At 52.1% G+C, this 26,503-nt stretch overlaps 10 protein-coding genes across 10 annotated transcripts in view; 5 read left to right on the top strand and 5 right to left on the bottom strand.

Moving 5' to 3' along the window:
* Window positions 1-50: 50 nt before the first annotated feature.
* On the top strand, window positions 51-1,816 carry VTN49DRAFT_2615 (uncharacterized protein; the record flags this gene model as incomplete). The annotated part of the gene is made up of 4 exons (XM_069410360.1): window positions 51-96; window positions 175-273; window positions 451-481; window positions 532-1,816. The coding sequence occupies 4 exons, from the start codon at window positions 51-53 to the stop codon at window positions 1,814-1,816; spliced, it is 1,461 nt and encodes a 486-aa protein (XP_069269173.1).
* Window positions 1,817-1,869: 53 nt separating this feature from the next.
* On the top strand, window positions 1,870-2,112 carry VTN49DRAFT_2614 (uncharacterized protein; the record flags this gene model as incomplete). The annotated part of the gene is made up of 1 exon (XM_069410359.1): window positions 1,870-2,112. One exon carries the CDS (start codon window positions 1,870-1,872, stop codon window positions 2,110-2,112), a length of 243 nt encoding a protein of 80 aa, XP_069269172.1.
* A 77-nt stretch (window positions 2,113-2,189) lies between these two features.
* Window positions 2,190-2,666, bottom strand: VTN49DRAFT_2613 (40S ribosomal protein uS10; the record flags this gene model as incomplete). The annotated part of the gene is made up of 3 exons (XM_069410358.1): window positions 2,190-2,274; window positions 2,343-2,566; window positions 2,625-2,666. 3 exons carry the CDS (start codon window positions 2,664-2,666, stop codon window positions 2,190-2,192), a joined length of 351 nt encoding a protein of 116 aa, XP_069269171.1.
* A 458-nt stretch (window positions 2,667-3,124) lies between these two features.
* VTN49DRAFT_2612 (uncharacterized protein) lies at window positions 3,125-5,266 on the top strand (the record flags this gene model as incomplete). Its single annotated transcript, XM_069410357.1, has 1 exon — window positions 3,125-5,266. The coding sequence occupies one exon, from the start codon at window positions 3,125-3,127 to the stop codon at window positions 5,264-5,266; it is 2,142 nt and encodes a 713-aa protein (XP_069269170.1).
* Window positions 5,267-5,446: 180 nt separating this feature from the next.
* VTN49DRAFT_2611 (uncharacterized protein) lies at window positions 5,447-7,172 on the bottom strand (the record flags this gene model as incomplete). Its single annotated transcript, XM_069410356.1, has 2 exons — window positions 5,447-6,908; window positions 6,961-7,172. 2 exons carry the CDS (start codon window positions 7,170-7,172, stop codon window positions 5,447-5,449), a joined length of 1,674 nt encoding a protein of 557 aa, XP_069269169.1.
* A 686-nt stretch (window positions 7,173-7,858) lies between these two features.
* Window positions 7,859-10,212, top strand: VTN49DRAFT_2610 (uncharacterized protein; the record flags this gene model as incomplete). The annotated part of the gene is made up of 10 exons (XM_069410355.1): window positions 7,859-7,873; window positions 7,933-7,977; window positions 8,033-8,111; window positions 8,166-8,485; window positions 8,548-8,566; window positions 8,618-8,627; window positions 8,683-8,878; window positions 8,937-9,232; window positions 9,291-9,970; window positions 10,028-10,212. 10 exons carry the CDS (start codon window positions 7,859-7,861, stop codon window positions 10,210-10,212), a joined length of 1,845 nt encoding a protein of 614 aa, XP_069269168.1.
* A 325-nt stretch (window positions 10,213-10,537) lies between these two features.
* VTN49DRAFT_2609 (uncharacterized protein) lies at window positions 10,538-12,258 on the bottom strand (the record flags this gene model as incomplete). The annotated part of the gene is made up of 4 exons (XM_069410353.1): window positions 10,538-11,377; window positions 11,436-11,918; window positions 11,977-12,056; window positions 12,120-12,258. 4 exons carry the CDS (start codon window positions 12,256-12,258, stop codon window positions 10,538-10,540), a joined length of 1,542 nt encoding a protein of 513 aa, XP_069269167.1.
* Window positions 12,259-19,090: 6,832 nt separating this feature from the next.
* VTN49DRAFT_2608 (uncharacterized protein) lies at window positions 19,091-21,339 on the top strand (the record flags this gene model as incomplete). Its single annotated transcript, XM_069410352.1, has 5 exons — window positions 19,091-19,425; window positions 19,488-20,064; window positions 20,118-20,243; window positions 20,293-21,137; window positions 21,201-21,339. 5 exons carry the CDS (start codon window positions 19,091-19,093, stop codon window positions 21,337-21,339), a joined length of 2,022 nt encoding a protein of 673 aa, XP_069269166.1.
* Window positions 21,340-21,700: 361 nt separating this feature from the next.
* On the bottom strand, window positions 21,701-23,765 carry VTN49DRAFT_2607 (uncharacterized protein; the record flags this gene model as incomplete). Its single annotated transcript, XM_069410351.1, has 5 exons — window positions 21,701-23,153; window positions 23,208-23,253; window positions 23,302-23,434; window positions 23,486-23,688; window positions 23,750-23,765. 5 exons carry the CDS (start codon window positions 23,763-23,765, stop codon window positions 21,701-21,703), a joined length of 1,851 nt encoding a protein of 616 aa, XP_069269165.1.
* Window positions 23,766-26,322: 2,557 nt separating this feature from the next.
* VTN49DRAFT_2606 (uncharacterized protein) overlaps window positions 26,323-26,503 on the bottom strand; it is a gene marked incomplete at both ends in the record, with an annotated part of 1,402 nt that continues 1,221 nt past the window's right edge. The window contains one exon of the mRNA XM_069410350.1: window positions 26,323-26,494. Coding sequence (XP_069269164.1) covers window positions 26,323-26,494 — 172 coding nt within the window. The remainder of the gene's footprint in view (window positions 26,495-26,503) is intronic.

Genomic DNA, 26,503 nt, shown 5'->3' with positions numbered 1-26,503 from the left:
CGTATCCAAACACGAACCCAGGCAGAAAACAGCCTCTCCAGCCCTGTAGCATGGTCGTCTGCACATATTTCCAGCAGGGCCGGTGCAGGTACGGCGGTATGGGCCCTGATGTTGAGGAAAGACACGTCACCAATCGAAAGTAATGCAGCTAACTGGGTTTGTTCTGATCTCCAGCCCGATGCCGCTATGAGCATCCCGGTGCCGTATCGCAGGGTAATGCGCAGAATCGTTTCGGTGTACTGGCTGATGGTGGACGTGGAGGGCAGGCGGGAGGTGAGTCTAGCAGATTTCAGGTCCATTCGTCTTGAGAAGAGGAGCGGCTTGAACTGTCGTGTTTTTTTTTTTGTTGCGTCTCGTGTCTATGCACATGTGATAGCTATCAGGCCCTTTATTGTCCTATACTTCTGGCCTAATTCGAGACAAAATGTTATTGACTCATGCGGTTCGTAGGATTTCGAGCTCCACAAAGCGCTCCCACCAAGTATGTATCTCTGTCCATGATATATGGACTCCAGCTGATTGATTTTCTAGCTATGGCGTGACCGCAGAAGATATCCGTGCGGACCTTACTCCCGGAAAAGGTCGGCCAGAATGGATTTTTTCGGCATATGGTCCAGGAAAGGATGCCCCAAGACAACTCTTTGGGGGCCCAATGCGTGAGATCAGTCCGGAAGAGCTTCGGCTACGCCATTACGAAGCAGCCGCCGCGGGTAACATGCACGTCGCCATCCAAGAAGCTCAGAAACTGCACGCCGAGGCTTTACAGCAGATGGAGAACATCTTGAAAGATCTTAAGGGAGCTGTCAAATACATTAAAGACGGTGAGAAAGAACATCCTAATCGAAACGATATCGTCCAAGGGAAAATAGGGCCGCAGCCTGGTTTCGGCAAACCGGCGGGGCCATTCGGACAACCGCAACAGCAACAAGCACCGGCATTTGGGAAACCTGGGTTCGGTCAACCTGCATTTGGACAGCCTGCCTTTGGTAAACCAGGATTCGGTGGCCAACAGCAACAGCAATCACCGGCATTCGGGAAGCCGGGCTTCGGTCAACCTGCATTTGGGAAGCCGGCCTTTGGGCAACCGGCTTTCGGCCAAACTGGGTTCGCCCAGCAGGCTGCTCCGGCATTCGGTCAGCAGCAGCAGCAGCAGCAGCAGACTGGCCCGGCATTTGGCCAGACATCGGCGCCTGGGTTCGGTCAGACATCGGCACAATCTCCGTTTGCTGCTGCTGCTGCGGCGGCGGCGGCCAATCAACAAGCAACAGGCTTTGGGCAGCAGCAACCAGCCGCCACCGGCGGATTCGGCACGCAACAGCCGCAACAACAGCAACAGCAGGCCCAGGCTGCTCCTCCCTTTGGCCAGCCACAACAGCAGCCTGCGGCAGCTGGTGGATTTGCAGCGCAAACCCAGACCACAGCTGCACCTGCTACAACTGCGGAAGGGAAAGCACCTTTGGGACCGAAACCGATTCTCAAAGTCGGCGACAACGAGTTGAGCCCTCTTCCGGACCTGAATGGTCCGACCACGCGTGATGCTACGAACAAACTCACCATGTGGAAGGGACGGCCTGTGCAGTATAAAAATGACGTACCGTGCTACCTTCATCCAGGTGACAACAAGACCTATGTTCGGATATTTTTCCCTGATGGGCCGCCGGAGAAAGCGGTTCTCAAGGACATCGAGGGCCAAAGCGACGAATACACTCCTGAGATCAAAGAAGCGTACGAGTTCTTCCTCAAGAATGGCTATTTCAAGGATGGGGTTATTCCTCCAGTGCCGCCGAAGACGGACTGGGTGGGATTTGACTTCTGATTGTGCTGTCTTTGCAAGTTTGAGGCTATAATTCCTACGGGTTTGTTGAATCTATGGGTAGCCGGGCGCAATTGGATGGGTTTGGCGCTGGAACGCTCCATTATTCTGGTTTTGGGCTAGGAAATCGACGTGAAATCGACGTGCTGATCCGTTACATGTACACTATATTGATGGTGAAATATAAATCGATACGAGGCACGAAGGCATTTTTGAGACGGAATTTTGATTTTTTTATTTTTCGATCCGGTATCAATCGACCGTCTCCGTCGTCGCAGAATCTAGTCCGACATTCGTAATGGCCATACAAGTCGTAACATAACCCCGCAACATCCCGACCGAAGATTGACACCGCCGTAGTAACTGCCACCTCAGTTTAGGCCGCAATAGTCACCTCAACCTCGACGCCAGCCTCGATGTTGATGATGATCTGCTTAACGACCTCAGTAGGGGCGTGCAGGCTGTAACAAGTAGAACACGAATTAGCGCCGCGCTCACTGGGAAAGATATTGAGGAATTGGAAACTCACTCAATCAGACGCTTGTGAATGCGCATCTCATACTTGTCCCAGGTCTTCGAACCCTCACCGCAGGGCGTCTTCCGGGTCGCGATGCGCAGCGTCTTGGTGGGGAGGCGGACAGGGCCCTTGACGTGGAGCGACTTGGCGCGCGCGCGCTCAATCAGCTCCTGGCAGACCTTCTCGAGCGAGGCGACCTTGCGCGAGGTGAGGGTGATGCGGATCTTGTGGATTTTCTACCATTGAAGTCAGTTCAAGTTTCCAAGCATGTAGTTGCGAATGATTATGCCGTACCGGACCCTCGCCGAAATCCTTCTCAGGCTTCTGGAACGACATTGTGGCAGTGTTCTAGGCGGCGAGGTTGCCAATCAAGACCTGAACAACGAGGTTCGGTAAGGTGATGAAAGGCACTGGAAGAAAAAGAGCAAGTGAAAGGGTAGACCCGCGAAGTTTATGGACTGCGGTTCGGACATTTCGTGGTTTTTCCATTTTCGGTAAAGTACCGGGGAGAACTGTGTGCGTGTGAAAGTCTTGGCAAACTCGGTTAGATCCAGAAATCGCGCTAGTCCATTTTTGGCGGGATGACTGATGATGACTAACGTCAACAAAACGAGCGCGGATCGATGGGAATGAAAAGATAGACATGCATGGTCCCTTTAACCATGCGGCTCAGATCGTTCAGGTAGTATTTCAACTCGATCATGCCCAGCAGCGGGGGTCGCGGCGTGTATGATAAGCGAAGTCATCACATTTTCCCTCGCGTCCCTTAAGATCCAAATGCATGGCATCTCATCATGGAGTTACCTCTACTGGTGCCTGTCCCTCCTTCTCCAGTCCGGAGTTTGATCCCTCAGGATGAATGGGAAGCTATCCTGGACGCGTGGATGGTCCTGATAGAGCTGCGCCTGCAGATTTCCCGGCAAGAAGATCTTGAGAAATGCGCGGCTGCAGACGCATTCAATGTATCATTCTTCACCTCATACCTGGGTGCAGCCGGGGATGCGCGGCTACATGCAGGACCCAAAGGCAAAAAGCTGCGGAAGCTAGTCTTTCTGCTGTTTAAAAAGTATGTGCTTGAAGTGCCGCAGCCATCGAAGGAGCTGCTAGACTGGCGCCTCCTTGGTGATCTGGCCGTGTGTTATCACGCCAGTTCGGCGATGAAAGAGCTCTTGGCCAGTCTCTGGTCACGGTACTCGGAAACGATATCGTCCACTTTAGAGACTGGCAAGATAACTGTTTCGAAACGCCTCTCTGCGCCATGTGCAGCCAGGCAGGAGTTGCTGGATGAGATGAGGAAACTGACCGTTCTGGCTTCCGCGCTGCCACCCGCTGGCCACGTTCTGATGACCGGTTCTGATTATCTCGATTCTCTCTGGGATGCGTATCGATCATTGGCGCAAGCAGGAGGGAACCAGGAATTGAAAAGTGCCCTAGTGGCCAATGCCTACGTGGCGCTGACATCTCTTCTCAAGGGAGCAAAGCCAAATCTCTCGCTCCTCTTGGACCACCTTTTTACTTTAAAAGAGGCTGCTGCCATTGGGTCTAGGTCCGCCCAACGGGAGGGCAATCTCCTCTCGGATCTCGTGTGCAGTACCGATCTGTTGATACGAATGGAGCGTTACATGATCACCACCCCACAGAAGCGAGGGAAGGATTTGGTTGCTACGTTGCGTACTTATCAGCAAGAAATGAAATCCCTTCATCATCGTTACCAGCGACATAAACGCAAAGACAAAGGCAAGGGCCGTGCTGTTGAAGCGGATGCCGTTGACGGGGAATTACATGCCCACAAACTCTCACTTGTCACTCAAGTTCAAGATCTCTTCCCGGACCTAGGAGGGGGCTACGTTATTCGTCTACTGGATTTTTACAATCAAAATGTCGAGGAAGTCATCTCTCATCTTTTGGATGACACTCTTCCATCCGAGTTAAAGGCCCTCGATAAATCCGAAGCTCTTCCAAACCCCAACATCATCCAACAATACGATCATGTAGCTCCTCGTCCGACGACACTGCCTTCGCCGCGTCGAACAAAATCAACCTTCACCGTCGCCGCCAACCTCGACGACGACGATGACGAGATCATTCAGGCTGCGAAAAACGAAGGCATCGGCGGCGGCAAGGTGCACTTCGGCCGTGCCCATGCCGACTTAACAGCCGACACCCTCCTTGCAGACCGCAGCAGCGAACAACGCGCCACCAACAAGGCTGCGATCCTCTCCGCGCTGGCTGCGTTTGACTCGGACGATGACGAACGCGACGATACCTACGACGTCGCGGACGTTGGCGGCACTGTGGACAGCGTCGCCGCCACGCGCAGCGCTGTCGCTGCTGATGGAGATATCCTTCCTCGAGGCCGACAAGTACCTTCCGCAGATGTTTCCGACGAGGAAGACCTGGACCTCAAGTTGTACCGTCTCTACAAGGCGGACCCGAAGCAGTTTGCGCGCGATGCCGCGACCAGACGCTCGTCCGCGCGCGCCTCGCTAAAGCGTGAATTCGGTATGACAGATGAGGCAATCGAGGGTTGGGCGGTGATGCTCGAGCGGGATTCAAAGAAGGCCGCGCGGCTGGAGAGAAAGTTGGCCCTTGATGCGGGAGTGACTGGCGGTAGAGGCGGGCAACCGCCTCTTGAGTCGACGGCTTATCGAAAGCCGGCGAAGGGAGAGGAAAATGGGGATGAAGAGGAGGAAGACGAGGATGAGGCTGAAGAGGAGGATTCTGCGGCATCAGGGCAACGAGGAGGAGGAGGAAGAGGACGAGGCGGTAGAAGAGCGGGAGGAGGCGGGCCTGGCAGAGGTAGTGCCAGAGGACGAGGTGGAGGTGGAGGTGGAGGAAGAGGTCGAGGGGGAGGTGGACGCGGACGAGGCGCGAACCATCGCCGTAGGGATCAGCACGCGAAGAAGATGGCACGGGCGGGGGCATTGCCCAGTTAGAATACTGCTTCCAAGTCATGAGTGACGGATGCTGTATATATAGTACCTATCAATGAGATAGACACAAACGCTCATCAACGCATCTTGGCTGTACCCAACTCACATTTACATGGGAGAGGCATGACCATGACACGTAACAGCTATATACATACATCACGGCATCAGCCCTCACACAAAAACTCAATTATATGATATCGTCCCTTCCTTTGTCATGCTCTTGGTGCACTCCTCCATCATCCTGACCTGTTTCGCAATCTCCCCCAGGTGGGAGATCACGTCCTTATTCCCATCCACAAAGGTGAATATCGTATAGGGGATGCCGGTTTCCTTGCAAAATTCCTTGACGTACTGTTGCGCTGCACGGAGATTATGTCGGGGCAAGCGGGGGAAGAGATGGTGCACGGCCTGGAATTGGAGGCCGCCATGGAAGAAGTCCAGCCATGGGGGGCAGTCGACGTCCATGGTCGTGCGGAGCATCTTCTGTGCGAAGGACTCACGCACGCCGAGATCGGCGGTGGACATGGAGAAGTGGGAGAGCGTGATCTGCACGTGCAGCGGCGAGGTTGTCACATGCGAAACCAGCAGGAAGAGGATCCGGTTCCCCCAGTCCGGGATGCTGAGATACAGCAGCCGATATCCAAACCAGTACCAGAAAACCACTTGCCCTGCGACCTCCAACCAGTAATGCCACCATGCAGGGCCCTTTCGAGGCGCTTGCCGCTTCAAGAGGTATTCCCAGCTCAGGCGGTAGAGGTTAAATCGCGCAAAGGCCAGAATCACGTAGTAGAGGTAGTGCTGGAATTTTAACAGAATCCGCGACGCGGCATCAAAGTGAAGGACGCGGTCGTAGTATGTACTGCGAATATTGGTGAAAAATTTGTGAGACACTGCAAAGAATGGCAAGTGCTGGATATCAGGATCGTGCTCGGCGGAATTGGTCACGATGTGGTGCACGTTGTGGCTCCGCTTCCACCAACCCGCGCTAAGCCCGCCGATGTAATCGGCAATGAGAATGCTTAGGACTGTGTCAAGGTGGAAGTTGTGAGTAATCCCCATATGCGCCGCATCATGGACGGTAAAGACTAGCTGATGCCAGAGACAACCGAGGAAGAATCCCGACGTTCCGTACCAGCCAAGACGGAGAAAGATGTACGATAGAACGGCGAAGAGGGTGTAGCGGCATGATTCGATCAGGTATGCGGAATAGTTGCACTGGAACAGACCTGCTGCCTCTAGTCGACGATACAGTTCACGGTACTTTTGTACAATCGCGTCCTGACTGGCGGCGTCAATTGGAGGATACTTGGCCAGATCAGTAGCAATTTCCTGCTGCGTGCGTGCATCGAGGAACAGCGGGCGTGGCCCAGATTTGCGGTCCGTCGGAGCAATTGGCGGAGATGACGACGTGGATGTCGCTGTGGAGGGCCTCCGTCGCAGACCAGTCTTTTCGTCAATGGCCTCATCAAATATTACGGAAGGTGTTCGCGAGCGCGGCGGGCTAGAGTCGTCCGACTCATTGTCGTCCTGCGAATAAGGTCGGAAGTGACCGCCCTGGATCGGTGGCACGAAGTTGGTCCATCGGCCCTCGATGCGCCCTATTTGGAACGAGAGCATACGCTGGCGAGCTTCTTGCGAATGGAGCCTGCGTATTCATTAGCATAAGCGGAGATATTGGTGTCCAGATCAAGGCATACGCATTGATCTCATCCGTCGCATCTCGCCCAACCATATGTTTGATGGCTTTGTCACCGCCAGGGTGAAACTCGAGCCATGCATCCGTCTTGAGAACCTTGCCATCGTATATGATGATATGTCGACCCTCCGCGATCATGCCCTCGATCTCTCTTCTAGAGAGGACCCTTTGTTTACGGTCCGCGACCGAGGTGGCCAGCTTAGACGCTGCCATGGTGCAGTCGGAGGTGGACAAACGGGATGTGATCCGGACTCGCAAGGTTACGGTATTAAATCCCGAAGAGAGACACCATGATGACCGAAAACAATTGCTCCAGCAATTGCTAAGCTGAAGTACTTGTACCCTCACACTAGGTACCAACCGCCGACTGCCGAGAGGGCGGAGTTGTGATGCCAGTGAGTGGCCTGACTGGCTGACGCATTTTGCGGCCTGAGGCTGCAAGGCATCAAGGAGCTATGTTCTCCGTAATCAGAATAACTTTGTATATCTAAAATAACTGGCATTGCCTTCCAATGAGGTTAGCGTGTCTAATGTAGATAATCGTCCCGCTAACCAAGTTACAAATACCTTCAACTCATCAACGCATCGTCGTCACGCAGTGCTCAACGTCGGTCGAGTAACTGCAAACTAAATTTCATGAAAGGCGAGTTCATGATCGAATTTTGGCGATTGGTGTTTCTGGTGGCAACTATACGTCTTATCGAGTTTTGATTTGTAGGTAGTTCGCTTGCTGTTAGTGTACCTCATCCATGTGACTGTCCCGCAGCGGCGTTTGTCAAAGGAATTGAACTGAATCCGGATAAAAGCACCTCCCATATTGCTCTCGTATCTGACCCAGGGGCAAGCTAGAGCTTTCCAGTGTATATATTCCCATCGGAAATCAGGAAAATTAGATCATCATGTCGCTTCCCGAGGCAAGTCACCTGTATGACCGACATTGGCCAGGACCGCAAGTGACCTTTGACGACTACAGGCGCCCTTGTCGCAATTGACGGACCAGTGGCTGGCTTGGGACAAAGTATCTTTCCAGAAACGGTATTAATGTTTGTATCCAGTTTGTCTAACGAGTTTAGGACCCCGAAACCCGCGAGGTTATTCAGAAGCTGAAGGACGAAAACAATGAAAAAGAGCTGGAGCGCCGTCTTCGCCGTCGTATGGTACCAGTTTTCAGAAAACGTCCAGTTGCCTAGCTGATCGTGATATCAGGAATCAAATTCGGAACGGCAGGCCTCCGTGCGGAAATGTCCGCTGGCTTCGCTTTCATGAACAGCCTGACTGTGATCCAGACATCGCAAGGTCTGGCTCGGTGGTTGAAGAAGAGGGATCCAGAAAATTTGAAGAAAGGAGTCGTAGTCGGCATGGATGCACGAAATAATTCAGTCAAATACGCCCACCACGTTGTGAATGCTTTTTTGGCTGAAGGTTTCAAGGTATACTTTCATACGGTCTTGACCAATACGCCATTCGTGTCGTGGTCAACGAAGTACTTTGGCGCCGCAGCAGGGGTAATGATCACAGCAAGTCATGTAAGTTGAAAGTAGCATCATTGGCATGCGTCGTTCTGGCAAGTTCTGACTGGAAATTCTAGAACCCACCGATGGACAATGGTTTGACACCCCGCTGAAGCAAATCATGGTTATAGCACTGACTTTGAACAGGTTACAAAGTGTTAGAGGATATATCTGTTTGAGAAATGACGTACCGTAATGCTGATACCTTCCAGCTATCTCTCCGGTGGCACTCAACTGAAGTCCCCGGAAGACGCCGAAATCTCCCAGTCGATCAAAGAGAACCTTGAGCCATGGCCAGAGGCATGGCGTGAAGTTAAGCCCGAGTTAGCTGATGAAAACCCGCTTTTCATTAACAAGGCGTACTACATTGCTATCGGAACGTGGGTTGAGGAAATCCGAAGGTTTGCGGTAGGTGTTTTCTATTCATGTCCTTGGGGTCAGCAAAGGTTAAGCCTTTTTCGAGTAGTTATCCACTGTTCCTGAACTGATTATGCCCTCCTTTTTCATGTACACGCCGCTGCACGGTGTTGGCGGGATCGTCCTTCCCCATATCATGCACCAGATTGGGATCGGGAAGAGAATGCTATCCGTTACCAAACAGATGGAACCAGACGGGAACTTCCCGACCACGCCTAAACCCAACCCGGAAGAACAGGGGACTCTCGATAAAGCCATGTTTGCGGCTCAGGATTGTGCGAGAGAGTTGATCATTGCAAACGATCCCGACGCCGATCGGCTGGCTATCGCTCAGGTTGTACCTGGGTAGGTTCTGAATGCATACCTGCTACTTTAGTTTTTCGCTTTCTGACCATCAACGCAGCCGGGGATCATGGTACACATTTACGGGAAATCAAATCGGGGTGTTGTTGGCATCTCACATTCTGGAATCGCTGAAGCAGCCCTGCCCCAAGAAGGGCTACGTGGTGCTATCGACAACTGTATCCAGCTCGATGCTCGAAAAGATGGCTCGAGCCTACGGAGTAGAGTTCCGCGAAACACTAACGGGCTTCAAATGGATGGGCAACCTCGCCAAGCAACTCGAGGATGATGGCTACATCGTCCCGTTCGCTTATGAGGAAGCTCTGGGATACATGTTCCCACAGATCTGCTATGACAAGGATGGCATCACGGCGGCATCGATCTTCCTCCTTGCCGAAGCGCAATGGCGCGCACAGGGTCTCACGCCGTTGGAGAAGTTGCAGAAGCTCTTCGAACGCTTCGGCCACCACGAGACCCTTAACTCGTACGTTGTCTCCCCCGACCCGGATACCACCGCGAAACTTTTCCGGAAGATCCGCGAAGGGCCATGGGGTAAAGGGAAGACATTTGGGAAGTTCAAGATTCTTCGCTGGCGCGACTTGACCGTTGGCTACGACTCAGATACTCCGAATAATGTCCCAGAGTTGCCCACAGATCCAAACACGCATATGATTACGCTCTGGCTCGAAAAAGATGTCAAATTTACTCTCCGCGCATCTGGCACGGAGCCAAAGGTGAAATGTAACGTCTTTCATCCCTTCAATTTAAACTGGCAGATTTACTGACTAACGTTTCCAGTCTACATCGAATGCTGCAATCCAGTCCAAGACGACGCCATCGCCATCGTCTGCGAGGTATTGGACACCATTATCCTAGAATGGGTCCACCCGTTCACCCCGGAAATGGACTGGGCGAACGAGTTCTTCACGTCATCTTCTGTTCCTCACAAGGTTCCGGTTCAGTCGGAGGGTGCTAAGAAATAGAATGAGCGTTTGGAGCGTTTGGGATTGTCTTCAGATTGGCGTTAAGCAAAATGGGAGCGGATTGTGTCAAGGTGTAGAAGGGTGTGAGCTTGTTAATTGATGGTAGACAGGTGGTTCGACCGTTTGCCATGAGAAAAGCAGGTTGAATATGCGATGTCGGATTTTCATGTCTCTCTGTTCATGGTGATGACATGTCCGAGTAAGCAAGGAGGCCTTGTGTTATGGACAAGTTGCTACGGGAGTACATGACAGAGCTATTTAGGATTCCGAATAAAAACGAACAAAGGAAACGCAGCTAGCAGTACAGGAACAAAAGTCACAACGTCTAGAAGTGGATCGGCTTCGAGTAGGCCGCCATGGCCGCCTCCTTGAACGCCTCGGATAGCGTCGGGTGGGCATGACATGTGCGCGCGACGTCCTCGCTCGATGCGCCGTACTCGACGGCCAGCGTAGCCTCGGCGATCATCTCGCCGGCGTTGGGTCCGATGATGTGCACGCCGAGGATACGGTCAGTCTCCGCATCAGAGATGAACTTAACCAGGCCTTCCGTGTCCAGGTTCGTCTTGGCGCGCGAGTTGGCGCTGAACGGGAAGGTGCCCACATTGTACTTGATACCAGCCGCCTTAACCTCGGCCTCGTTCTGGCCGACCCAGGCGACCTCCGGGTAGGTGTACATGACACTCGGGATCGCGCCGTAGTTGACGTGTCCGTAGCCCTTCTTGATGTATTCGATCGCCGCGACGGCCTCCTCCTCGGCTTTGTGTGCAAGCATCGGGCCGAACGTGCAGTCACCGACCACGCGGATGTGCGGGTACTTGGTCCGGTATTCCTGATCGATCACGAGGCGACCCTTTTCGTCCACCTCCAGGCCAATGTTCTCGAGCCCGAGGCCGGTCGTGTACGGGCGACGGCCAATGGCGACGAGAACCACGTCCGCATCAAGGGTTTGCTGCTTTCCGCCCTTGACACTCTCGACGTTGACAGCAATCGTCGAACCGCTGTCATCACCGCTGAGGACCTTGGAGTTGGTGAGGAACTTGATTCCTTGCTTCGACAGGATCTTTTGGGCCTGCTTGGCGATTTCGGCGTCCATACCAGGGCCGCCAATCTGGCCCAGATACTCGACGACGGTGACTTCGGCACCGAGGCGAGACCACACGGAGGCCTGCACAGGTTAGCTTGTTCGAGACCTTCAGTCGCATGCAGCTGAGTTGCGCAGTTACCATTTCCAGACCAATGATACCTCCGCCAATCACGACCATCTTCTTCGGAACCTCCGGCAGCGACAGAGCACCCGTGCTGGTCACGATGCGCTTCTCATCGACCTTCAGGCCGGGGAACGGCGTCGACTCACTGCCCGTCGCAATGATGATGTTCTTGCCACGCAATGTCTTCTCGCCACCTTCCAGCAGGTTCACCTTAACTTCGTGCTCGTTGATGAACGAGCCAGTGCCTTTGATGTAGTCGACACCGTTCTTCTTCAGCAAGAACTCGATGCCTTTTGTCAACGATTCGACCGCCGTATCCTTAGCCTTCATCATCTGCGCAAGGTTGAGCTTCACATCGCCGACTTCAATGCCGCGCTTTTTTGAGTCGTGCAAAATCTGGTGGTAGAGATGCGAGTTGTTCAGCAAGGACTTCGAGGGAATGCATCCGACGTTCAAGCAGGTACCGCCGAGCGTGCCGCGCTTCTCGATGCATGCCGTCTGCGAAGGTCAGCACAACCTGAGAAAATGGAAATCCTATATTTCTAGCTCATCGTACCTTAAGGCCCTCCTGGCCTGCCTTGATAGCCGCAACGTAGCCAGCGACACCACCCCCGATGATGACAACGTCATGCTCTTCTGCTTTGCGTCAGCACCATTGTCAACCGGAATCTCCGAAACCACCTGCTCTTGTCAACATACCTGTCGCCGAGGCATAACCCCGTCGTAACCGAGTGCACAGAGCCACCGACGGAGCCGGCACGGAGGTCGAGGAAAGCAGAGGCGAGGCGGAGGACACAGCAGTCCGCCGCGGCGCGCGCGGCAGCATTGTCCGGAACATGGCGTACGGGATATCGACAGTATAAACAAGGATTCGTAATCACAAGTAAAAGCCCTCCGGCGATAAAGAAGGAGGAGGGGCAATTGGAGGGAAAAAAACAGCCGGTTGAGAGAGTCTCTGGGGAGAGAGAGAGCAGTCCAAAAGCAAAGTCAAAAGCTGAGCTCAACCGTTCTGGTATCGTCATTTGCGTTATTTTTGAGTTTCATCAGCCAATCAGAAGCCAGATTCGCCGGCGGAGTGACGCAGCGGATCGTTTCGTTACTGACAGTTACATTATGAGTCTACCCATCGCATCCTTGCAACAAGTGGAAGATCTGCTGCTTGGAATTACACTGCGAAATGGCGGTCTTATGGCCATCGAGCTGGCTACAGTTTGTATGTTTGATGTGTGTTGAGAGTTCTGTACTGTAATGAGTGTGGCGGTACATGCATTTCATCGGCAATGCTCGGGAAAGCGGAAAACCTCGTCTCGCTCATCGTCGGAGCATTGACAGCTGGCCGGCAGAGATTCATTTAATTCCTAGAAAGCCCAAGAAACACCATCGTTCTCTCCCGAAGCTTGTCGACCGACATCCGGTGTTCGGAACGAAGCATCAGTCACCAATCTCCAGATATTTTTCGCCGCGGAAAACGGAGGATTCGGTCCGCATTTTCGGTGCTATGGATCCCATTCTCCAGTAGCGAATCCCAATCCCAGGAGTCTAGATCGGACATCAGATCGTTGGTCTTTTGCTTGTGTAGATCATTCATGCTGTCCACTTCAATCGTAAACTCACTGGTGTCTATTGCCGGCCACAGAGGTGTGCCTGCATTGTTCCGAAATGAGGGACACCGCAGTTTTTCTTGGTTCTGCTCCCCAGCCTTGTACATATCCTTCTTTGATCACCTGGCCACGGAGAATATGTGGCATGTACAGTCCTCCGTTCATAGAGTCGAGATGGACAGAGGGTAGATTCATGAATTCATTGCATTCCAACGAACTCAACAAACGCACTAGAAGTACAGTTTCAGCCACATAGCGAGGGCATCGTTCAGAATCCAGAAGCGCTCTGGACGCAAGCAGTGCATTCAATAACCAGAACAAATATCGTTGCGCATCTGGATTAGCTTGATATCCAACCAATATCATAGATTCGTTCCTTGCTGTCCAGTGCAGCGGATGACTCGAGCATGGCGACTCGACGCCATGAAGAGAGACGGCCGAGCCCTGCTAGACGGCCTCCGATATATTGTCGCATAACGCAATGCAGTGCGTCCGCGATTCTGCTCGCTACAAGCACTGCATAAGGAAGAAACACCTTTACCACAGGAAGGGCATTCATTATTGAACGCCAAAGGAGTATTATCGACGGTTGCCCCTGACCAAGCAGAGAGAGCGGAATGCCGAGATTGGGAGCTCATTCGAAGTCGTGCAATACTAGAGCTGATCTTTTCTGGTAATGCTGTTTAGGATCTAGCTGACCCTGATCTGGAAGGGTTTTGCCTTGAAAACGGCAAAAACTTGGTTTCTGTCACGAGGTTTATACGGCCGTGAGTGGCACATTGGCCATGTCGGGTTCATCAGATAGGGGTTTGCGGTTTCGAATGCTTAGGAGATTCGAGGTACAGTCAGGAATAGGATCATCTGGCAATGGAGCACTCGATCTCGGCACCTCCCTCGCTGTAGGCTGCGGACAACTGTGCGCGATAGTCCTTTGGCATCTAAGCATAGATGCCCCTATTGGTCGAGAATTAGTTCGCGGTCTTCGCGCCGTACGGACAGCAAGAGCACTGCGTTGCTTTGTGCGGCAATAAGTCAACAAAAGATGCAGGCACGCTCCAAACGGCTTTTAGACGAATCTTGTTGCTTGTTCCGGTTTGTTCTCCCGATGTCTTGCCGGGCTTGAATTGGGTGTGCTGCCGCTGTGTTTTTCAGGGTCATGAGTGATGTTGAAACGGATGAGCAAGTTGAACTCGCGAATTCGTATATCAGGCCCCAAACGTAGGATCCATTGCCAGCCTGTTTGTCGATAATGTCGTTGAGGTGGTTGTGAGCGTTCGTTGATCGTAAGAACCAGCTATTAATTGCCATGGCGATATTACACCACCAACGAATGTCAGAGTCGCGCGGGTGACCTAGCGTTTTGAGTCTCCTTGCTCCAGTATGTCCCGCAGTTGGTTTTTTTTCCACTTCCCCTCGGCGACAACGTCCGAGCCACAGAGATAGAGCCGGTCTCGGCCCTGGGCGACTTGGCAACAAGCGTGCTGTTCTCGTGCAGCAGGACTCACCAGCGCAAGTGTGACAAACTCACCAACGAATTTCTCTTTTTGCTGTAAAGTAGAAATGTGGTCGCAACGAACCCGTTTTGTAACTGGGAAATGCTAGCCATAGCAAAACATGTTTCATCATTTAACCCTAGGAACGGACACAGGAACAAATCCGGTGAGTTCACTAGGTAGTGGATGGACCCAAATAACAAGCAGGTAAATTAACATCGTATGCAGCCTCAGGACAGTCAGAACCGGCAAATAAATCTCTAGTAGCATGGCAATTGGATGAATCAATGATCAAGCATACCCTGTTCTTTAGTGGAAGAGTTGATCCATGGAACGTCCGCCGTCAAATACGTAGTCCTAGCGATATCCACATTCCACCTACACGCACATTTGCTCCCCTCTCCGAATCTCACGAATCTTTCTATATGGAGCAACAACTCGGCGCTTCATTACTATACATAAGGATTTCGTTTTGAATATCAATGACAGGTCTACAATCCAAGATCGCAACCAGCCAAATAAATTAAGGATAGTATTTTAGCCTTGAGACCCGTTGATGTTCAATCTGCCGAAGACTTTGACAGTCATTCCCGCGAGAACCCAGCAGCCTGGTACGATTTTCACTAGGAAATTGACACTACACACGAGCCGTGGACCCGCACCGTCGGAACCTGGAACAACTGAACGAGTTTACCGGCAAGAGCTGGAAAAAATGCGACTCGAGTACAACAAGCATGAAGCGATCTAGACATACCAGCGTGAATGACAAACCCGCAAATGGCCAGTGAACAAAAATCTGCTTCCACACACCACTGAGTTCCACCTGTCCGAGCGTCTGACCGATCCCGGCAAGTTTGAAGGTGACCGGAAGGACCTCTAGCGATTCTCCTCTCAAGATACACGGGAAAATGGCAGCCAATCGAGACCGGTTTTGGATCAGACGGCCACGTACAGCTTACATGACGAACTGACTGAAGAGCGCCCCGGATGCTCATCTTCTTCCCTATGTACGCAAGGGCTCTGCCACCTGAACGATTACGACGAGAGTTTACGGATCCTAGACAGTGCCTTCAGAGCCCTGGACAAACGCTTCACACCTCGTCAGTCCCGTGACACAAGAACTCCATCATCCATTTGCCGAACGCGGCGGCGCTCTCATCGTGCAGTACGACGACGACGGCACGTGTCTCTCATGATAAATGACTGGAAGTTATGGCTTTATCGATTCTGGGGCGCGCGACCAGTCCATCCTTCCGCTCTTTCTACCAGGATGCGGTGGTACGCAGCGACTAGAGATTCAGGTGAGTTGCCTGGAAATAGTCCACGAGTGACCGTGAATACTCGAGACGTACAACGACAGTGAAGATGTCTGGGATGCCAACGCAGCCTGCGTCGTTGCTATTTGGTTTCGTGCATTCTATCAGGGGGCGATGCACTGGCCTGGAATGAACTCCATCATGCCACAAAACGCGAGATGGCCAATACGCCGTCGCCTCACACAGGATGCCTGTGCGGGACTCCGGGAGATAATTTGGTTCATATAATGGTTAGGTAATCTCCTTTAGTTAACTATCGTACAGAAATTCAATTTCCAAAAATCTTGTGGCGGCGACCAGTTTCCTTCACCGACTGCGACAACGATCGCTCTATTCAATCATACTCAGCACACCCTGATGTTCACCGTCTATAAATTTGGGCCATCGGCATGGCTACTGGTCTGGATGAAACCTTCAAGAGGGGTGAATTACTCCAATTCGCTTTCAGAGGCGACATACCGGGGAACCCATGGGACAAATCTGTTGGATGAGGATTCAGAGAACTCCGCTCTTTTCACGGCTCAGTCATGCTCGAGTCTCAAATGGCTATCCCACGCAAGTGCAACAGGAAGTGACTGCATCAAATGTCCTCCAGTGCGACTTCCCGTGCCTCGGAGTGCTTTCTGAATCTGAAGTCTAGTACCAGGCATCCTACCGCAATGAAGATGGTTTTCAGTATCTCGCGGGGGCAATGGCCCACGCGAACGCCAAGTTAATCATGAAGTATAATAAGAACGGGGAGCCGTACTTCACCCATCTTCCCAGGATGCTTCGAACACAACCGGGAAATCCGCAGAACGACGACTGCCTGGACCGATTGCCCCAATCTCCAGTCCCGTACATCACGACGGCTGGATCTGTGGTGGCAACTCTCCATAGTCCTGACGAATGTCGTATTTCCACAATCAAAATATATACCTACCATCCTCAACCATCGAGGAAAAGTTTGTTGACTTACATCGCGCCTTGCCGGGAAATATAAACGGTGGGAAAACACCTCGCTACCCCGAAAATTGGGAGGGGACGCTTGTCGAAGGCGGGTTGGTTGGCCTCTTTCGACACGATGGGCGTCAGTCACCCATCATAAATGTCTCCGAATATTCATTCTTGAACGGCAGCCCATCGTCAGAGGGTCAAATGAACGGTCCCGGTATTGCCGGACCTTTCGAGCATGCTCCACTGGCTTGTATCGGAGCCACGCGCTCAGTCATCATAAAACCTGGCCTGTTGAAACCCTCCAGTTGTTCTTGACAATCTTGGGAGTTCAGGTATATTCTGTCCGTCTCAATGTCGACATCGAGCATTACGCTCGCCCAGACCCGCCATCCTGGCGACAGAAGTTACAGGTAAGCTAGGTCGGAGTGATCAAGCACTGCTTTGAACGATAGTTGGAACTGATTGCGCAGGCCAGAAAGAGAGGACCATACACTAGATCTACTACTCGTAGGTTACTTGCAGCGCTTACGAAGATGCGGAAACTGGAAGAGAAAGAGTCAAGTTGAAAGAGCAAAGATTTGACTAAGTCTGCCGTAAGAAATCGGCATCCTACATCTAGGCGTGCGGAGAAATGTGGGGACCGTGGATCACATGATTCCCTGTGCCCTGGCGTAGAGTGGAACCTTTCATCGACGGCGATTGGTCAAATATTTGAGGTCAAGTGACTTAGCTTGCCCTAAATGTACACCGTAGTCAGTAACCTGAGAAGAACATGAAGTCGAGGACTTGGACGACTGAAGGAATGAGGCCAGGAGAAGGGAGATAGGAGTTTCAGTGGATGTTAGCATCTACATAAGTTAGATGATTGAAGTTCAAGCAGAAGAGAAGTACATACTCGCTCAAATGATGCCGGTTTACAGGTGGAAACTAGGATGCAGAAGAGAAAAAAAAGGCCAGCAGAACTACCAAGAAGTATGGTAATGGAACGGTCAACATAAGCTGCTTATCGGGCAATAGGAGTCTAGAACTGAAGTGGAGGTACGATGATGGCGCAAGGTTCTACGAATGTGTATTATACGACAGTCGGAGCTATTACCGAACCGACCGACAAACTGACATTGAAGCATCGATTAAGGACAAATAGATGTCAATGTCAATCGTGGATTGCAAGTGCCTACTGACGGAAAACTGCGGATGAAGGGATCTAAGCAAAAAAAAACTGCTACTTTTTTTTTTTTTTTTTTTGGACGAAAGAATGTTTGCGTCTCTAACACAATAGTGTGATTCAGGCACCATACGAGGACTAAAACAGTACAAGCGATTCTGTGTCGCGTTACCCATACGTGTGAAAGAAAAACGAAGCCCATGGCCGATGGAACCACTGCACTAGAATCGATTTCGATAAACGAACACGTTAGCGAACTGCATACTGCTTGCGTTCTAGCATGTATTGAACGCAGCTGACGTTGACGCTGGTGATGATAGAGTTGTTGAATGCGTAGCCATTGCTGGATGACTGCAATAGAAATAGGATCGGAAGATCTAGAGCCAGCTAGCTTTCGGCTGTACAGGCAATTCATGTCGTCGGAATGAAGTTTATTTACGGACACGCTCCATGTTTAGTGCAGTACTGTGCTAATCGATCTATGCTGTTAAGCCTTGGATGGAGCAAAACATGATCTACCTTTCTAACGCTCATATTACCTGAACGAGTAAACCCAAACCCTAAAAACGGGGCTGGTCGAAAGTCAGGCTGGATAAGCTGTATTGAAATTAATCGACGCCTCAAAAATATGTCGTCTCTCTTTTCCGCAAGGACTGTGATCTGTAAATTTTTCTACTGTTATTTGTGTCAAGACGTCTGAAATTATTTGCGCGTATTGCATTTTCAAAGTGGCATGCCACTCATTACGTATTCAAAAGTTGCACTTCCTACGCAAAGTCAATCCAATGCACATCACGCGTTGCTTGCTCTTGGCGACTTCGATTGGTGCGCTTTTCGTAATTTCCTTTCGTCGGACGTCCAACATCCTAGTCTAGTTTTCTTTGTTCTCTTTGTGAATACGAACTCGGAATGCGCAGTGAAATTGTTCCACGTGACTATCGGCGTTTATCATGGATTATCAGTGTTGGTCTCCTCTCCATTTTGCTGATAACATGAGTCCATATCAAAATTTACGCAACCACCTCAAGATTGAGAGCTGTGTTGTAAGAAAGAGCATTCAATCATCTAGTTGGACTCACTGCAGGGTCAAATCGCAGTGACCTGGACCTGGAACATACTACTGCATACCAGCGGGGTCTAAAGCCTAGAATCGCCAAAGATGCCCCCGCACCCACTGAAACCGCTCTCCATCGAAGAGACACTCACCGCGCGCAATGTTATCCGCAATGCATACCCAGAAAAAGTCAAGATCTTCTTTCGATCCATCTACGCGCAGGAGCCACCAAAGGATGAATTGGTCACTTTTCTGGAACTAGAGCACTCCGGGAGGCTGACCGATTCGACTCCACGGCCAGCGCGTTTGGCGAAGTGTCAGTATGATGTGATTGACTCTGAAAAAGTTCCTGTGTTTCACGATGATGTTGTCAATGTTGAAACCAAAGAGATCGTCCACAGCGAGGAGGTTGGGGGCGAGTTTCATGCTGCGCTGACGATGTAAGTTTCTTCATTTCCTTCGGCCAGGTGCACGAGACAGAATTGCTGACTTCGTTGCACAGAGATGAATTCGGAATCTTCGTGGAAACCTGCGAAGCATCACCCCTCTATCAGGCGGCACTGGCAGAATTCCGCCTCCCAGAGGGTTTTGAGGTCGTTATTGAGCCATGGCCCTACGGGGGAATGGATGACTCCGATGAGAATCGGAGATACTTCCAAGGCTTGATCTTTGCGCGGGACACCCGTTCGGGGAACCAAGATTCGAACTTCTATGCTTACCCATTGCCGATCATTCCGGTTATGGACTTCCACAAGAGGGAGATCATCCGGATTGATAGGCTTGCAACAGGCGGCAAGGGAGACCCGCTGACACAGTCTGAGTATCGCGCGAATATCATCGATCATTGCAAGCCTGCAGAGTACATTCCGGAATTGCTGGAGAAGGGCACCCGGAAGGATTTGAAACCGTTAAATATTGTCCAGCCGGACGGCCCGTCATTCAAAGTCACGGACGAGTCACTTGTGGAGTGGCAAAAGTGGAGGTTTAGGGTTGGGTTTAACCCGCGTGAGGGAGCGACAATTCACGATGTGAGATATGATGGGAGAAGCGTGATGTACAGGCTGAGTATTAGCGAAATGGCAAGTATCAAAAAGAGCTGGCTTGTGTTGGGAAGTGGGCTGACCGAGGTTAGACTGTTCCGTATGCGGATGCTCGGCCGCCGTTCCATCGAAAGCAGGCATTCGACTTTGGAGACGGTGGCGCAGGAAACTATGCGAATAACCTCACACTGGGATGTGACTGCGTCGGCGCTATCAAGGCAAGGACACCCACAGGTTTACTGTGCTGAAAGCTAACGAAAAAGAAAGTACTTTGACGCAATCGCAATCGCCAGCGATGGCCAACCCAAACCCATGCCCAACGTGGTCTGCCTCCACGAGCAAGACAACGGCATTGGCTGGAAGCACACCAACTGGCGCACGAAGCGCGCCGTCGTGGTCCGCAGCCGCGAGCTGGTTGTGCAGTTCGTCATCACGCTCGCCAACTACGAGTACATCTTCGCCTACAAGTTCGACCAGGCAGGCGGGATCTCTATCGAAACGCGCGCCACCGGCATCGTCAGTGTTGTCAACATCGATCCAGGCAAGCAGAGCGACTACGGCAATGTCGTCGGGCCCGGCGTCCTGGCGCAGAACCACCAGCACCTCTTCTGCGTGCGCATCGACCCGGCCGTCGATGGTCACCGCAATACCGTCTTGGTTGAGGAATCCCACCCTGTACCGCAGAATCAGGCAACGAACCCGCAGGGCAACTTTTACGAAGTCCGGTCCTCCCCCGTCGAGCGCTCTTCGTGGCTCGACGCCGCGCCGCACCTCAATCGTATCATCAAAATCGCAAACACCGCAACCAAGAACCCCATCAGCGGCAGACCTGTCGCGTACAAGTTCACTCCACTGCCGACGCAGCTCCTCCTCGCAGACCCGGATTCCATCCAGGCGCGTAGGGCGCGCTTTGCACAGCATCATGTCTGGGTGACCAAGTACCGCGACGGCGAGCTGTATGCCGGGGGGCGCTATACGCTTCAGAGCCAGAAAGAGGTCGAGGGTGTGTCGGATGCGGTGAAGCGCGGAGAGAGCGTCGTCGACGAGGACGTTGTCGTTTGGTGCGTCTTTGGCATCACGCATAACCCGCGTGTTGAGGATTGGCCGGTTATGTGCGTTTGAAAAAAACATCCTTCCAACGATTAGTTCGAGCCAAATACTAATGTAGTGAATAGGCCCGTGGAATCATATCAACTCAACCTTCGGCCAGCAGATTTCTTCACCGAGAACCCGGCCCTCGATGTGCCGTCGACGAAGAACCAGACATCAACATTGGTGTGCTCGACGGAAAAATGCCGTGCCGATTGCGATTGATGCGCACTATGTAGTAGTTGGAGAGACCTAGCATGGAACCTCGGCTTGCGAGCACTTGTATACTACCAGTATTAGTATACATGCTTCCTTGATACGCAATACCCGATTCTTTTACGAATTCGCCCGTTTTGTCGGCTCAGCCGTAGATACGGTAAGGCTCCTGGTCTTTCTCTACAACTGGCACGGCTCTACTGTACCAAGCAATCAAATCACATTGAATGGAGTGAACCAGCTAGCCATACCAATCCTGAGTCCGTAACCAGTACTGTCCATAAATTCCCACGAAGAGAAAATATCCACGCATATCAACGCCGCGCCTTCAGCCAAACGCCGCTCATTCCAGTGTTATCTAGGTTTCAAGTTATCTCTGCTCAAAGTACTCCGCTGGAAGCGCCGACAGTGTAGCAATGGTGGTAATGCTTCCAATCACCGCGCCCACGGCGGCGGCTCCCACATACTTGGCAATGCTGCGGAAGGACACGCCCGCCTTTGCACGCTTACACCGATGCTCCGGAACAGCTGCTTGGCGTTGTTCCACCAATGACTTGATTTCCCGCAGCTGGCTCTCCGCAACGGATATCGCCGACAGGTCCGGCTGTGGCTGAGCATCCGGAAACGAATCGTCCTGCGACTCGTCTACTCGATTGGTGGACTCCCCCAGATCAGCCTCGTACTCAGCTGCCTTACGCTTCAATGGATTGCTCGGGCCTGCTGGGTGACCTTCACTGGACAATTTGTCTACAATGTCCGAGATAGCAAGCCGGGTGCTGCCAGTCGACTCTCCAACCTTGCTCTCATCTGACTTGGGCTGCATAGAGGCAGCATCGGACCGGCCGGCGTCAGTCGCATGTGGGAGGATAGGACTGGCATTAGCGTTGGCAACATTCGTACTGGCTGATGGCTGGGAGAGTGGGCGCTGCGTTGTATACGCGAACGGCTCTTCTAACTGTTGCAATCGAGAACTCATCGGCCCGGGACGGTAGGCGCCGTAGTTGATTGAGGAGGGATATGGAACTGCCCATGGGTCAAATGTCGCAGGAAGCTCCGGATATCCGAAATTATGATGGCTGGCCGGCTTAGCCATGGCCTTATCAGAAGGGCTGGGCACTCGGAAATTGAAATCGGGCCACGGAGGTTGATAACCTGCCGCAGCAGCCGCAGGCTTAGTCTGCGTCATGTCTGGCGGATACATACAGTCGTTCGGCGGCTGGGAAGACAATACAGAATCCCTTGGACCCGGCTGTGATGTATAAGACGGCCGGGAATTTCCGAACGATTTCGGCTCCTCTGCTGGAGCGGCCGCAGCCGATAGCCAGGGAGATGCCGGAGGCGGCGAGTTCATCTCCGTCAAGTTCGCAGGGCCATCATTGTCATCCCCTGCCTGGTGGTCGTCTTCACTTTCTGATGTGCTCGAAACTCCACTATCATTGGAGACTTCGAACTCGGACTCGTTGTCCGAATCCTCGTTAACCCTGCTTTCCACATCCCCAGAGGGTTCTGGGAAGTCGGGGAAAGCCCCTGGCGCGGCCGGGGGAGCACTTGTGTCGCCGTTTTCGGTGCCGGACCTTTCAGGTTTCTGCTTTGCTTCCGCCTCAGGAGAGGTGGCAGGAGATGTTGTATTCAACGCGTGGTTACTGTCTTCGGAAACGGACTCCGAGTCGGAATCTATTGTTGGGCGAGCTTTGCGAACGGAGCGGGAGCCGGTGTCAAGTACTTCGTCGTCGCTGCTGTCATCATCATCGTCTGGAACCGAATATGTATTCGTCCCAGCAATGGCCGCACCGGCCATTGTTGACCGATGCTCTGTCGTAGGGCTGGTAGGGTTAGTGTACGACCTTCCTTCAGGTTGGTAAGGGTTCAAGACATACCCGTGCCATCGGCAGTCGAAACGAACATCAACCGGGAAGAAGCTCTCTGCAGAGGAGTCAGCACAGGGCCCGAGGTGATGGCTGCCATACCTACCTTCACCTCGTGAGACTTTGTTCCCAAACGATAAGACGTCCCCAGGACTCAGGGGGACGTCTTCTCGAGCAACGATCCGACGCCCGTTCAGTTGTGTGCCGTGCATGGAGTTTTCGTCTCGGATGTAGACAATCTACCACGACGGTCAGCCATCCGACCGGCAAAGCGTCCAAGATGCACGAACCTTGTCGTCGAACGACGCGCTCAGCACGCCGTGGTCTCGAGACATGACGCGAGAGTCAAACCACGCATTGTCACTAGCAGGAATTAAGTTCTTCGACAAGGTCTTGGAGGCTCTGCCGATAGGGATCGTGGCACGGTCAGGCGTCAGCTCGATGAAGCGGCCGGGTCCGGCATGGTGGTTGATTGGCTGGAGAGTGATGATCACTGAGGATGGTCAGCTTCAGCGAGCAACAAGCATTATCTCATTCAGAGAGAGACAACTTACCGCGGGGATGAGCCATGGCTGTGTGGGATGGACGGAGGGAGAGAAGGGAGATAGAAGGGAGCGGCGGGGGAACTGAGCAACTGACGCAGCTGGCTCCTTCCGCCTGGGAAAACTGAGCCCTGCGAACTGCTGGACGTAATTGCCAGGAAACGATCCTCTCGATGAAGGCAGGAACGAAGGAAGATTAGAATATCAGAAGAGAGAAGGGACTCGAGGAGTTGCCTCCCTCAGTCGAATGCTAATAGTAGAAGTGGTCGATGAACGACCAATGACGATGGACCAAGGGCGTCTAGACAGAAGGATGACTCGGTCGGAGCGGGGGCATTGGGAGTGGAATGCGTCACTGGCCGCTTTGCCTCGATATTAGGCTCGGACGGTTCGGAGAGGCTGTTTAGGACGAGAAAGCGAAGAGACGAAATGGGAGAGCGAAACGAGAGAGAGTGCGCAAATGAAGGAATCAATCTGATAGCGAGAGAGCACCTTCCTTCCATGCATAGTCGGTCGCTCCTTCTTCATCGTCCATCCGGAGACAAGCTCGCTGTGCTTATCAGGCAATGATGCCATGCTGCCTTATCGGGGCAGTTAGGGCACGGCCCCGCATTAGGCCTATCTGGGCCAAGTCAGAGGGTCAGCTGATGCCTGTCGGGGTGCAACTAAACCAGTTTCAGCTGTGTGGGTCAGGAATTTTCCGGCTCGGCCACGTGACTGGCCGACAATAATCGTGAAACCAAACTGAAAGCGGTTAGCACGGGCAATCGGAGCCTTCCAACGCCGCGTCCAAACCGGGGTCCAAATTTCAAGCTTGGACAAAGTACCTCATCGGCTACAATGCCCACATCTACATCCTGTAGGAATCTTCTACGGAGCACAGACGAGATTTCGAAGCATCGAGACGTCGAGTGTGACGAATCTCAACGATTCACCGGGGAACGCCCGCCTTATGACAACCGATTTTGCTTCCTGTCGCCAACCTACCCTCCACCTGGGGAACCCACGACCATGGCGCTCGTCCCAGTCAAGACACAAAACGGATGACGATGAGGAAAGCGCAACTTGCCTCGGCCTGAAAAGAGGTGGCTAATACAAGCACGCCATCACCCTTTCGAGGGTGCGGGGACCGCTCTGTTCATGGTTTCGGCTTTTCTATTGCGCCCACTCACCACTTCATTTGGTGCCGTGTTGACGCGTCTGACAGTTTTTCCTCCCCGCACCAGTCACGCCTGTAACGCAATGTTCGCCAGACTGCAGGCTGTTCACGATGCACCTGCATGTCCTCACTATGTGGGGATCGATGAAGCCACGCAAATTGAAGGCGCTCATCGACGAAGAACTCCCATAACAGCGAGGCGGCAGCAGAATACACGTCGAATCTGAGCCAGACAGGATTTATATAGTGTGAGGGCATACTCGGTTTGAACACCTTACCTTCAGCATCCACGAGAGTGATTGGGCGTCCTCTGGCGCGAATCGAGCCGGCATCTTCTGGCATAACTCATGAATATTAGAGAGCATGGATATCAGCATCCGATAGACTTCGTCTAGAGTGCGAGCTTACCCGGAAAAAGAATTCCAAGAAGGCGACGTCATCACACGGCGTACGATAATTTTGAGTATACAATGGGGTTTCGACGGCAACGTATTGGTGACAACAATACAGCATCTTTCCCCGAGCCGACAAGCCCGTCATCACTGTGATCACCCGAGTGCAGACGATATCGAAGCTCATTTCGCCGACGACTAAACGGCGGAGGAAATCTACGGTCCTGACCAGACAAAACCTATCATCTTCAGAATGACACTGTTTATCCCAGATCGAAACTCCAGCTTCGAGCAGCAATCGTATCCTAGAGCATTCAAGGAAACTATTCACCAGTAATACAGCACTCCTGTGTCCGAACATTTGCAGATGTAAGGAGGAGTAGTTTGAGAAGGATGAGAGAGAATGCTAAAAGACCTAGCCGTGATCGGGAAACCAGCCCACAGGGAGTACCAATCACATCACTAAAGGAACACCAAGAGGCAGATGAGGGCTCGCCTATTGTTTAACAAACCGGGTGCCAATCTAACGCACATACCGGATATGCCAGCGAATTCAAAGCTTAAACTAGCAACACGGCTGGTTTGCTGGTACCTGCGGTTGAAAAAGAAGTGTTAGGCTAGTGATATCAAGAACTCCAAAATCCCACTTGAAGAAATCTGCAAGCAACAGAACTAACGTTTTTGAAACTTTCCCTTTTACTTCTAAGTTCAATCCGCGCTCAATGAGAATGGCAATTTGATGCCATGAACCATGCGACGAAGCAATGGTTTACTTGACTGATCTACGTTACAGTCTTTTCTGGCGTTGACATGTATGAGGTCACGACTATCCCCTTGGCCGCCAGCTAGGAAATTTTAGCGTCCTTTTTTAGCGTGAGCTAGCGGATACAGTAGCGTAAACAATATAAAATTTTTATTGGACATAAAATGAATCTTTCTGTAAGTAGTGCGTACAAGAGTTCTATTGGATAACTAATAGAAAAATCATGTGCAATCATCGAATTAACATCACACAAGCAAGAAGCCCCTTCTCTTCACTGCAAGCCGTGGAATTCTTCCCAGCACTTTGACTTCAGGCACAAGCTCACTTTACCGCACTCCTCACATCCAGACGTCGATCGAGGCACTCGGCCTTTCACCTTAGTGCCCTTGTGTTTGCACCAGGCGCATACCACGAGTTTTCCGTCGTGGAAGCGACGGTGGTTCCTGGTCCGG

Source organism: Thermomyces lanuginosus (genome assembly GCF_041956635.1).
Source record: "Thermomyces lanuginosus strain ATCC 200065 unplaced genomic scaffold VTN49scaffold_27, whole genome shotgun sequence".
Classification (NCBI taxonomy): Eukaryota; Fungi; Ascomycota; class Eurotiomycetes; order Eurotiales; family Trichocomaceae; genus Thermomyces; species Thermomyces lanuginosus.
This window is presented reverse-complemented; position numbering and strand designations above follow the sequence as displayed.